Below are 13,084 nucleotides of genomic sequence, written 5' to 3' on the forward strand. Positions count from 1 at the left end.
TGCGGGAGGAGCGGGCAGCTGCTTTGCCCTCTGCTGGGACCTCTCAGGCGGGGCTGCCCCTTCCGGCTCCTGGTTGCCCAGCCACAAAGTCGCTCTTTTTTTTAAAGTGCCAGGAGGACGCGGGGAGGGGTGCTGGGGCTGGACTGCCGGGCCTACCGCCTGGGCAGAGGACACAGCTCTGAGGCCCCCAGGACCCGGGGCGCTGCCTGGCCCACCAGCCGCCTGCTGTTTCTGTGCCTCTCTTCACCCCGTGCTGTACCTGCGCCCCCTTTCCCTGGCTCCCCTCCCTCACCCGGCTCCCCGCAACTGTCCTGACTCCTCGACCCCTCCCCCGGCACCGCTGCCCATCCCCGCCCGCCCGTGCTGGAGGAGTTGAGCTCTGCCAGCTCTGCAGACTGTTTGGAATAGTTTAAATGCTTTGACACTGGGGCTGTCCTGGAAGGCCGGGAGGCAGTTTACTGGGTAATTCATATGCAAAACTGCACCATAAATTTCCAGGCCGCCTCAGTTGCCGTGGCACCGGGAAGCATTCTCCCCTACTGTACAGTATTTCTGCCATCTTTGTTTGCATTGCAGTGAGTCATCAAAAGTCTGTGTCGTACCAGCACCCGGGCCGCGCATTCCTCTGGCACCAACACTCCACTGTTTTTAAAGCCGGGGCTGGGAGCTGGCATTTACTTCGGCTCCCAAATCAAAGGCGGCTATTCATTCCCGAGCCGCCGGAACGTTCGTCTGCATCCGGCCCCTTCATTGAGATGCGCTGCGCTGCCCGGGAGGGCCGGCCTGGGTGCAGCTGAGCCGCGGCCGCGAGCCCGGCGCCCGGGCGCTCTGCCCTCCTCCTCCTCCTCCTCCTCCTCCCGCATCTCCTCCTCCTCCTCCATCTCCTCCTCCTCCTCCTCGCCGGCTCCCCGCGCCCTCCCCGCCCCAGGGCTCCCGCGCCGTTTGCTGCATTCGCGGAGCAGCTGGGCAGGCGGGCTGGGCTTCGAGCGTGCGGGGAGCCTGTCCTGCCGGGCGAGCGGGCAGTGGCGGAAGGTAGGTCTCCCCGCCCGGACGGCAACTTCTCCGCAGCGGGGGCACTGCGGGCCGCCCCCGGCGCGCGTCCACCTGCCCGGCTCCCCGCGCGGTGGCTCCGCCCTCCTCCGGCCGCCCGCACTTTCCTCCCGCGGGACACAGCGGCCTTTGTGCGGCCCTGCGGAGTTGGGCCGGCGCCTTCTGGGCCGCCCCCGCCCCCTCCGGAGTCCGCGCCGGATAAACAGCGGCGCCCGCCCCAGCTCCCAGCCCCGGGGTCCGGGCAGCCCGGCGAGGGCGGGGACCCCCGAGTCACCTGGGCCGGGGCCGGGCTGGTCGGGATTGGCCCGCGTGGGGAGCCAGGCGAGCGGGGGCGTCCGCGAGTGGGGCTGCGACAGGCTCCCAACTCCTGCTCTGGCGGCGGCGCGGGGACCTGGGAACACACTGGAGAGCGGAGCGGGCGCGCCCAGGGTGGTCTCTGCGCGGGGGAGGAGTGGACGCCGCTTCCGCTGACTTCTCGGAGCCCCCGGCCCCTCCCCGCCTGCCCGGGAACCTCGGGGGGATCCGGGGACGCCGGCCCGCCTTCCCCGCAAGGGCCCTCTGAGAGGCTCCCCAGAGGGAAGAGGGGAAAAGAAGCCAACCGCAAACTGCACCGCTCCAGAGACCCCCCTCGCCCTGCCCACTGCTCCAGCGGGGCCCCTCCCGGGCAGGCGGCGCGGCCAGGGGCTCCTGTGCGGGCTGGAACTTTTCTGAGGGGCAGAAAGTGGCTGCAAAGCTGCCAAGGGGCGTCCCACCCACCCCCCCTTCCCTGCTCCCCGGCTCCCCTTCCCCCTCCACCCCCCCTCCCGTCTGCTGTCCCGGGGCAGGTCCAGGCCTGCTTCCTTCTCGCCTGCTGAGGCCGGGTCGCTGAGAGCAGCCCCCCGGGAGTGGGGTGGGAGCGCTGCTGGCGGGCAGCGCCGTCGGGGGTCCGCAGCTGCGCAGGCTGGGCCATCTTGCCCGTCAGCCAGGGGGTCTCGTAGACCCCAGTCCCTTCTCTGCGGTGTCCCAGCGGGGAGGGGCGGGGAGGGTGGTGGGGAAGGCTGGCTCTTTGTAGGCCCGTGGCAGGGGAAGAGTGCGGGAATGGCCCTTCGGGTGGGAGCCTTTGCCCCGGGGGGTGGAGACTGACCACGTGCCTCCTGTCCTGCAGATGAGCCCCGCTAGGGCCGCCCCGCGCTGAGAGCCCAGCCCCGCCGCCCGCCCGCCCGCCATGTCTCAGATGCTGCACATCGAGATCCCCAATTTCGGGAACACCGTGCTGGGCTGCCTGAACGAGCAGCGCCTGCTGGGCCTCTACTGCGATGTGTCCATCGTGGTCAAGGGCCAGGCCTTCAAGGCCCACCGCGCGGTGCTGGCCGCCAGCAGCCTCTACTTCCGCGACCTGTTCAGCGGCAACAGCAAGAGCGCCTTCGAGCTGCCCGGCTCCGTGCCGCCCGCCTGCTTCCAGCAGATCCTGTCCTTCTGCTACACGGGCAGGCTCACCATGACGGCCAGCGAGCAGCTCGTGGTCATGTACACGGCTGGCTTCCTGCAGATCCAGCACATCGTGGAGCGCGGCACCGACCTCATGTTCAAGGTGAGCTCGCCCCACTGCGACTCGCAGACCGCCGTGATCGAGGACGCCGGCTCCGAGCCCCAGAGTCCCTGCAACCAGCTGCAGCCGGCCGCCGCCGCCGCCCCCTACGTCGTGTCCCCCTCGGTGCCCATCCCGCTGCTGACCCGCGTCAAGCACGAAGCCATGGAGCTGCCGCCGGCTGCCGGCCCGGGCCTGGCCCCCAAGCGCCCGCTGGAGACGGGGCCCCGGGACGGTGTGGCGGTGGCCTCGGGGGCCGCGGTGGCGGCAGGCGCAGCCCCTCTCAAACTGCCCCGAGTCTCCTACTATGGGGTGCCCAGCCTGGCCACCCTCATCCCCGGCGTCCAGCAGGTGCCCTACCCCCAGGGGGAGCGGACCAGTCCGGGCGCCAGCAGCCTGCCCACCACTGACAGCCCCACCTCGTACCACAATGAGGACGACGAGGAGGACGACGAGGCCTACGACACCATGGTGGAGGAGCAGTACGGCCAGATGTACATCAAGGCCTCCGGCAGCTACGCAGGTAACGCGCGGTCACCTGGCTGCGAAGCGGGGCGTGCCTGGGACCCGGGCGGCTCAGTAGGCCACTGGGCTTCAGGCGTTAGTTCGGGGGCCACAGGGGAGCCCCACACTGAGCCTGGAGGAGGTGGCAGAGGTCCGTCACCACAGGGTTCTGACTTGGTGCTGAGTGAGACAGGAGCTCCTGGGTGACTGCCAGCCCGTAGGAAGGGTCTTGCAGGCTTCCGTGGCCCAGGGGCCTGCCCGAGGGCTCAAGTGCCCCGTCTGTGAAGGGCCTGGCACCACACGGCATCCAGGAGGGTCCGCCTCCTTTCCCTTTAACCTTACGCTGTGCCTCACCTGGCGAGGTCCGGAGAGTCCCCTCAACCCAGCCCCTTTGCCGCCGCCTCTCCAGGCCCGGCATCAGGGACAGGCCTGGAAGGGCCCACTGAGCTGAGCCCAGTGAGTGGTTGTCCCACTCCTCCTCGTTCCTTTCAAGGAGGGCTGCTCCCCCTCTGGGACCCAAAAGGTTGCCCTAATTTGAGGTTCCCGGGTTACAGTCTCTGGAGACTGTTGAGGATTTGCTGGGCCGAGTCCCACAGTTGGGGCCTGGGATCGGGTGTCCCTGCAACCTGACTGTGTGTCTGGGCTGGCTGCCTGGCTGGTCTGCACGAAAGGCCTGTGTGCAGTGGCCTGGGCACATAGTGCCAGCAGCGGGCAGGTGGTGACCCCGAGGGGCAGCGTGGCTCCACCCTGTACATATCCTTGAGCCCTGATGGGATGCCCCCCTGCCCTTCCCCTCCTGCAGTGCTGATGGGGGCAAAGGGGGCCAGGACCACCCACCAGCTTGGACTCCTAGGACAGCTGGGTCCCTGTGCAGCAGCCGCCGCCACAGCCTGGACAGCAGGGTGGCCCCGCTTTAGCCAACCTGCCTCCCTCTCTGCCTGCAGGAGAAGCCACTGCCTTCCCAGCAGGTGCTCTGTGCTCCGTGGTGTCTTCCTGAGAACGCCTTACTTTATTTAAATGCATATTGCTGTGTTTGCATGAATTCCACAGAATGCCAGCTCACAGGCCACCTAGCTCTGGGCCTCACAGCTTTGGTTTTCTCTTAGTGGTAGGGGTAGGGCTTGACTGTTCCTGAGAGCAGGCACTGTGCTAGCTGCTGAATCGGCCCTTCCGAAGGGCAGCTCACTCAGGTTCCAGCTCGCCGCAGAGGCTGTGCGGGCCATCGGTGCTCCTGCACTGGCTGGCCGAGGCCTCCGGGGAGTCTGCCCCGTGTGCACTTACCCTCTGCCCCCGCCGATAACTGCCCTGGGGGAGGCAGGACTGGCCAGAGGCTGCTGGGGAAGGCTCCTGAGGCCCACCCAGGGCCCCTGTTGGGAAGCGGCTGGCTCTGTCCGTGGGCTCCAGTTCTGGGGCAGAACCCCAGACTGGCTGGGCACCCCTGCAGTCCCTGAGGACTCCCCCCAATGATGGCAGCCAGACAGTGCCCTGCCGATGAGTCAGGGAGCTACACCATGGAACTGGGAACAGACCTGACGCATCCAAACATCTTCCCAGGGTCCTCCCTTGCACAGCCCCCCGCTGCTCCAGGGTGACCTTGGGCCCCGGTGTGTTTGGGGTGATGGGAATCAGGGCTGGGTGTTGGGTTTGCTGGGAGCAACGTGGAGCCTGGCGACTTGTCCCATGCATCTGTCCTTGGGTGCTTGATCAGCCTTAAGCCCTCACGTCACCTGGACTTCCGTGAGCTAGGAGCCCTCACGCCCACCTGCCTTGACGCGTTTTCGGGGAGCCGGCAGGACAGCAGCCCGGAGAGGCTCTGTGGAGTCCTGGATGAGAGGCGGCCGCTCGGGCGAGGCCCTCCCTCCAACTCCCCCATCCTCAGACTAGATGAGGTACAGAGTACCGCTGAGGCTGAGGGGTGGGGACGCCCCCAAGGCCACGTTCCTTTAGGGCTTGTCCAGGCTATGGCTGCTGCGAGGCAGTCTCTGCTTTTGCACGGGTGTTGGCGACGCCAGAGTGGTGGAAAGTGGGCGGCCGGGGGGCCAGGCCTGCTCCCGCCCACCTGCCGTACAGTTTGGCTCTGGATGCCACAGTCTGGGTTTCTTGTCGTGGTTTTTCTGTTCAGCAAGCCCATAAGTGGGGCAGAGCAAGGGGGTGTGTGATTTCTTGGTTAAAATCTAGGTTACTGGCTGTGACGTCGCTGGTGTCGCTGGGTGTGCTGGGTGGCGGTGCCATGGGGGGAGCTGGCAGAGGGAGGGGCCATCCCCTGACCCGGAGCTGCTCCTGGGTGCTGGCTCCCCATGCCCTGGGCTCATCCGGGGAACGTCCTCACACCCACGCAGGAGGCTGGCTGCCACCCTGGCCGGGCCGTCGGGGAGTGGAGCTGGGCGACTGTCTCTGAGCTGGTGGGACCAGTGTGTTCTGAGGTCCCTGCAGGCTGAGCTGCTCCTTCTCTCTGGCCTCAGTCTCTCCCCACCTGTCAGTGAGAGGTGGGCCTGAGCGATAGGCGAGGGTCTCGGAGCTGCACCTCAGCATGCCGTCATGTGTGCGGCTGTTCCACCCTCTCTTGCGTTAGCATCATGGACAGCTTGTCCTGTAGTGATGTTCTCCTGTTTTTGACATAAATGAAAATGTTACAGATAAAGTTAATTGCCTTTCCACCCCCACGCAGCCCCTGCTGTGGTCTCTGCGGCCTCACGGCGAGGGTCTCCACACGGCGTCAGTCTTGTCCTCTCCCCTCCCTCCAGGTCCTGCTCGCCTCTCCTCCCTCCCTGCAGGTCCTGCCCGCCTCTCCTCCCTCCCTCCAGGTCCTGCCCGCCTCTCCTCCCTCCCTGCAGGTCCTGCGTCGCCACCCGTCAGAAGGAGCCGCCACGTTTGACTTACCCAGCGCCCTATCAAAGGACGTTTAGGTTGTTTTCAATTTGTTGCAGTCAGGAGCAAAGCTGCCGAGAAGGCGCCGTGCATGGGTGTGTGAGGTTGACGGGAGAGTTCAGGCCCCCACCCCCAGCAAAGCAGGCCTGACCCCCTCGGGTGGGTGCTGGCGGGGGCGCTCAATGCTTCCTGCCCACCAGTCCTCATCTCTGCAGCACTGCTTCAGGCCGCCCTCCTAGCCTTAAGCCATCACCCCTGCAGCGGGCAGGGAGCCTCCTTGTTGCCCTGTGGCCAGCAGTGATGGCAGACCCTGGAGCAGGATGAGCTGGGGGTGGGGTGCACCCAGAGGTGAAAGAAAAACATGGTATCCACCGGAAGTGAAACGGCCAGTGCAGCTCCCCTCCGGCTGAGGGGGGAAGCCCAGGCATCCCCAAGTCACATTGTCAGGGGCCTTGCGTCTGAGCTAGAGATTGCGAAACGCCAGCCTCGGCCTCCCCCACACCCCCACCCCCACCCCTACCCCCTACCATGGGGGTGAGACGGGCCAGCCCCTGGAGAGAGCGGGAGGTGGGCAGGGCAGAGGGAGCCGGAGGCTTGGGCTTGGTGGCGCTGTGGCCTGAGCAGCCCCTTTCCTCTCTGGGTCCCCTTCCTCGATTACCCACTCTGTGTTCATTCCCCTGGAGTGTTCAGCTACCTTCCCTCTGGGGCTCAGGCTCAGGGGCATCTGAATGTCCAGCAGTGACTCTGGGAGCCAGGGGCTGCCCTGGGCAAGGCAGTGGGCCTGACGGGCAGTGCCAGCCGGGTCTGGGCTCAGGGCGGGGGCTCCCCGGCTGCACTCGGGTCTGTTCCCATGGTCTCCTTGGCACATTCGGATCCACAGGTCCCTGCAGCGTGGCCGAGACGGGCATGGCTGCTGCTCTCACCCCTGGGGCAGATGACAGCACGGGGCCCTGGCTGTTATTTCATCGTGGTGGGGTGGCCATTGTCGCCCACGCTGAGGACGGGCACCTTCGTCATGGCAGGCCGATGAGGTTGAGGGACGGTGAAATGGAGCTGGCAGCGGACACAGCAGGGGGTGGGTTGGTGCCGTGCTGGGCGTGTCTCCTGTCCTCTGAAGGAGAGGGTGCTGCCCGGACCTGCACCTGCACCCCATCCTGTGCCCGATGGGGCTCGCCTGGCCGTCCCTTTCATGCCCTCAGCAGAGGCTTCGGGAGGCAGATGTTTAATTGCAGCTGGCAGATGTCACTCTGTGTAGCTACGGCGACAAAGCCACGCTTGGGTATTGACACCAGCCGAACACTTCCACAGTAACCCTCTCCCTGCAAGGGACAGCTCTGGCCCAGGGACTCTGGGCCCATGACGGTAACCCTATCCCGGGAGGGGACAGCTCTGGCCACAGGGCTTGTGGGCCTGTGAGCGGGTGGCCCTGTGCATTTCCACTTCCCCTTCCCTTCTGGGCTCCCCCTAACCTCCCTCGGGTCCACCCGGCGTCTCCTGTGTGCCTCTCCACAGGGCATGGGGGGGTGTTCAGGCACCCATCTGTAAGCTCGGTACCCACTTCCATGGGGCAGCCTGAACGGGCAAATCAGGCAACGTTGGAACTGCTCAGGGCCCGAGAGGCCCTCCTATCCAGCCTCAGCCCAGCTGCCCGCATCCTGGACCCTGGACAGACGCTGCTGGGCGTGGGTCCTGGCACACCTCAGCACGTCCATCCTGGCTCTGCCCGTCAGGAGAGGCCTGCGCCAGGCCCCGCCCTTTCCAGGGTGACCTGCAAGGTCAGCACTGGCCCCGCCCATCCCTCGGCTGAACACCCAGGCTTGGGCGGCTGCTCCCGGCCCTGGGCCACAGAACCCAGGGGGCCAGCAGGGCTGCTGGGTAGGGTGGTCTCCCTTGCAGCCAGCCACGCCCCACCATCGCCCCTCTGGAAGGTACTCCTGCCTGGGCAGTGAGCGGGGCTGTGTGTCTGAGGCTGCTCCCACCACCAGCTCAAAACTCAGGACTGCCATTTGGGGTTCCCAGAGAAAAAGGAGAAGAGAGGCTGGACTTGGGGTTGCTGGGTATGCAAACATACCCGTGGCCTGGGAAGGGACACAGCCACCCTGTCAGAGCCCTGCTCAGGGAGCAGAGGGTGCTTTCATCTCTGGCCTGGATAGGGTGGGGCCCGACAGGAAGCCCCATGCAGAGGCAGGCAGACCGGGGAGCAATGTTGGCCGCAGGGGTGGGGGTGGAGGGTTCCCTCTGCTTTAAATGGCCAACACCCCTGCAACGCAGGTCTTCTGAGGAGCTGAGACCACAGTTGTGTGTCGCTATTCCCAGCTAGTTTTGTAATTATTTATAGAGACAGGGTCTCGCTGTGTTGTCCAGGCTGGTCTCGAACTCCTGGGCTCAAGTGATCCTCCTGCCTCAACCTCTCAAAGTGCTGGGATGGCAGGTGGGAGCCCCGCACCGAACCCTCTGGCTGCTTTCGTCAGCATCGTGCACGTGTGGCTCATGACGGTGTGGCCCGTCGAGGCCATTGTTGTCTCCTCCCTGCCTTTTTCGCTGCTTGACGTATTTATATGGGCCAGGCCTGGTGGCTCACGCCTGTAATCCCAGCACTTTGGGAGGCTGAGGTGGGCGGATCTCTTAAGGTCAGGGATTTGAGATCAGCCTGGTCAACAGGGCGAAACCCCATCTCTACTAAAAATACAAAAATTAGCCCAGTCTGGCAGTGCATGCCCGTAATCTCAGCTACTCGGGAGGCTGAGGCAGGAGAATCGCTTGAACCCGGGAGGCAGAGGCTGCAGTGAACTGGGATTGCTCCTCTGTACTCCAGCCTGGGCGGCAGAGCAAGACCCTGTCTCAAAAAAAACCCCAAAAACCGAAAGTATTTGTGTCCTTTATAAATCCTGCAGTCAGTGAGCTCACTGCACGGTAAGCACAATGTTGCAATCAAGACAGAAGTTTCCTCCTGGAGAACGTTCCCCTGGGGTTCTTTCAAGGGGTGGGCTCCTTTGCAGGCAGGAGTACCTTCCGGAGGGGCGATGGTGGGACGTGGCTGGCTGCAAGGGAGACCACCCTACCCAGCAGCCCTGCTGGCCCCCTGGGTTCTGTGGCCCAGGGCCGGGAGCAGCCGCCCAAGCCTGGGTGTTCAGCCGAGGGATGGGCGGGGCCAGTGCTGACCTTGCAGGTCACCCTGGAAAGGGCGGGGCCTGGCGCAGGCCTCTCCTGACGGGCAGAGCCAGGATGGACGTGCTGAGGTGTGCCAGGACCCACGCCCAGCAGCGTCTGTCCAGGGTCCAGGATGCGGGCAGCTGGGCTGAGGCTGGATAGGAGGGCCTCTCGGGCCCTGAGCAGTTCCAACGTTGCCTGATTTGCCCGTTCAGGCTGCCCCATGGAAGTGGGTACCGAGCTTACAGATGGGTGCCTGAACCCCCCCCATGCCCTGTGGAGAGGCACACAGGAGACGCCGGGTGGACCCGAGGGAGGTTAGGGGGAGCCCAGAAGGGAAGGGGAAGTGGAAATGCACAGGGCCGCCCGCTCACAGGCCCACAAGCCCTGTGGCCAGAGCTGTCCCCTCCCGGGATAGGGTTACCGTCATGGGCCCAGAGTCCCTGGGCCAGAGCTGTCCCCTGCAGGGAGAGGGTTACTGTGGAAGTGTTCAGCTGGTGTCAATACCCAAGCGTGGCAGGTCGCACCCTCGCCCTGTGCGACCGCCACCTGCTGCCCCCTGCTGCCCTTTTGCCTCTCGTAGGCCCCTGTGCGTGGGACCGTGCAGCGGTAGGTCCTGTATGTTTCTGGGTATCGTGGTTTTGTGTTCGTCTTGCAGGTGAACGCAGGATGCCAAGGGGCTGTGTGAGGCTGCGCCCCCTCCCACCAGCAGCCTGTGAGAGCGGCAGGCACCCCATTCCCTTACAGTGGTGGGTGTCTCTGTCATCTTGAGGTTTCAGCCGTTCCTGGTGGGTGAAATATCAGTGGCATCCCACCGTGGTCTCCATCTGCGTCTCGCTGATGGTCGGTGCTGTTGAGCGCGCTTCACAGGCTGAATAACCGTTCTTTAGCACTCTGTTTCGCAGTATTTCTTCAGATCTTTTGCCCATTTCTTAAAAACCGGGTTTTAAGAGTTTCCTGTGTGATTGGCAGGTGAGTTCACATGGCGGATTGCAGGTACTCTCCTCTGACCTGCCTTTTCATTGCCATGATGGTGACTCTCAAAGACCAGAAATTTTAAGTTTTGATGAAGATCAGTTAATGTTTTATTTTATGGCTAGCGCTTTTTGTAGCCTGTTCAAGAAATCCTTGTCTCCCTAAAACTCTAGGGGTGTGTGTGTTTTCTTGTGGAAGTCTTACAGCTTTTGCTCTGATGTTTTGGTGAATGGTTCATCTTGGACTCATTTCGCAGAAGGGGTCGGGTAGGGGAAGGTTCACTTCCTTCCGCTGTGGGTACCCAGACATGGCAGCACTAGGTCTCGGCTGAACTCCCTTCACACCTTTGCCAGGAATCAATCGGCTACGTATGTGCAGGCTTATTTCTGGATTCTGTTCTGTTCCATTGATCTGTGTGTCTCTGCTTATGCCAAATATCCCACCTCAGGATTCCTGTAGCTTTAAGTAAGTCCGGAAGTCAGGTGGTGTAGGTATTCAGCTTCATTCTCTTATTGAAAATTGTTTTGGGCTGGGTGCCATGGCTCACACCTGTAATCCCAGCACTTTGGGAGGCCGAGATGGGCAGATCTCCTGAGGTCAGGAGTTCAAGACCAGCCTGGCCAACATGGTGAAACCCTGTCTGTACTAAAAATGCAAAAATTAGCCGGTGTGGTGGTGCGTGCCTGTAGTCCCAGCTGCTCAGGAGGCTGAGGCAAGAGAATCACTTGAACCCAAGAGGCAGAGTTCACAGTGAGTCGAGATCATGTGCTCCAGTCTGAGCCACAGAGTGAGACTCTGTCTCAAAAAAAAAAAAAGAAAAGAAAGGTTTTGAAGGATTATTGTACCCTTTGCTGTTTGCTGATCTCTAACTAAAAGATTACTAAAATATTGATTGGTGTTGCATTGAATCTGTTGATCAGTTTGAGAACTGACCCCTTAACAATATTGAGGCTTCTCTCTCTTTTTTTCGAAATGGAGTCTTGCTTTGTCACCCAGGCTGGAGTGCAGTGGCATGATCTTGGCTCACTGCAACCTCTGCCTCTCGGGTTCAAGCAGTTCTCTGCCTCAGCCTCCTGAGTAGCTGGGATTACAGGTGCCCACCACCACACCTGACTAATTTTTGTATTTTTAGTAGAATGGGGTTTCATCATCTTGGCCAGGCTGGTCTTGAACTTCTGACCTTATGATCCGCCCGCCTCCACCTCCCAAAGTGCTGGGATTACAGGCGTGAGCCACCGTGCCCGGCCACATCTCTCAATTTCTTGCCACTGTAATTTCCCCCAGTTTTTAGTATATGGATATTATTTATATATGTAACAGCTTTATTGAGACATAATTCACATGCCATACTGTTCATCCATTTAAAGTGATAATCCAGTGTTTTTTTTGTATATTCAGAACTACGAGGCCAGCACTACAATTGATTTTAGAATATTTCTGTCATCCCGCAAGGAAACCCCCCATACTGTTTAGCAGGCATTTCTGTTCCCTGTGTTCCCCCGTGTTCCCCTCGGCCCTGACAAGCATACTCTGCTCTTCCTTATTCTGGGCACTTCAGATAAATGGGATATATGAGGTACTGTCACTGGCTTTTTTCTCTTGGCATCAGGAATTACCCATGTTGAAGTAAATGTCAATACTTCATTTTTCCTTCTTTCTTTCTTTTCTGCAACCTCCACCTCCCGAATTCAAGCAATTTCTGCCTCAGCCTCCGGAGTAGCTGGGATTACAGGTGCCCGCCACCATGCTGGCTGATTTTTTGTATTTTTAGTGGTGGGGGGGGGGTTGCCACATTGGCCAGCCTGGTCTCGAACTCCTGACCTCAAGTGGTCTGCCTGTCTTGGCCTCCCAAAGTGCTGGATTTACAGGCATGAGCCAGCGTGCCCAGCCAAGAATGCATGCTTGCTTGCTTTGTCTTCCTTCCTTCCCTCTTTCCCTCTCTCTTTCTCTTTCTTTTCTTCTTGATGGGGTCTTCCTCTCATTCTGTTGCCTGGGCTAGAGTACAGTGGCACAATCTCTGCTCATTACAACCTCTACCTCCCAGACTCAAGAAGTCCTCCTGCCTCAGCCCCTAGAGTGGCTGGAGCTACAGGCATGCGCCACCATGCCTGGCTAGTTTCTTTTTGTATTTTTGTGGAGATAGGGTTTTGCCATGTTGCCCGGGCTGGTCCTGAACTCCTGGACTCGAGCCATCCACCTGCCTTGGCTTCGCAGTGTGAGCTACTGTGCCCAGCCACTTTTTTCCCTGGGAAGTCAAATTCCATTGTGTGGACAGTACCACGTTTTCTTTATCAGTCAGTAGTCGGTGGACTTTCGGAAGGTTTCCACTTGTTGGCTATTTTGAATAATGTGGCTGTGAACATTCATGTACAAGTCTTGACAGACACGTTTTCCACACGTTTGCCCACATAGGGGTAGACTTGCTGATGCTACATATTTTTTGCATCTGTTTCTCCTTTCTTAGATTTTAATTTGGGGCTTTTGTGGATTATATTGTTTATAATTTCATTTTCCAGTTGTTTCTTGTCAGTATATAGGAATAAGATTGACTTTTTTTCTTTGTATGTCGACCTCGTAGTCTACAACCTTGCTGTCTTTAGTGATTAGTTCTAATAGCTTTCTGCAAATTCCTCGGCGTTTCCTACATAGGCCATCGTGCTGTTTGTGAACAAAGTTTTACTGCGTCCTTTCCAGTTTGCACGCCTTGTATTTCTGGATTTCCACTCCAGGTTGAGTGGAAATGGGGGGAGCAGACATCTCTTTGCCATGTTCTCTCTCTCAGGGGGAAGGCGTTCAGTCTTTCTTTGTTACCTGTGATGTCAGCTGCATTTGACAAATTTGTGGGAGTTTCCATCTATGCAAGTGATAATGCAGGTGTTTGTAAGTTTGTTAACATGGTGTATTAACTGTTCAGATATTGAACCACCCTTGCATTCCTGGGTTGAACCTCACCTGGTTATTGTGTATCAC

General features: G+C 60.7%; 1 protein-coding gene across 1 annotated transcript in view; it reads left to right on the forward strand.

Moving 5' to 3' along the window:
* Positions 1-2,254: 2,254 nt before the first annotated feature.
* The window catches only part of NACC2 (NACC family member 2), a 44,950-nt gene continuing 34,120 nt past the window's right edge, over positions 2,255-13,084 (forward strand). The window contains exon 1 of the mRNA XM_021671442.2: positions 2,255-3,140. Within this exon, the coding sequence (XP_021527117.2) occupies positions 2,255-3,140 (886 nt within the window). The remainder of the gene's footprint in view (positions 3,141-13,084) is intronic.

Source organism: Aotus nancymaae, unplaced genomic scaffold (assembly GCF_030222135.1).
Source record: "Aotus nancymaae isolate 86718 unplaced genomic scaffold, 86718_ANA_hifiasm-v0.15.2.pri h1tg000063l, whole genome shotgun sequence".
NCBI lineage: Eukaryota > Metazoa > Chordata > Mammalia > Primates > Aotidae > Aotus > Aotus nancymaae.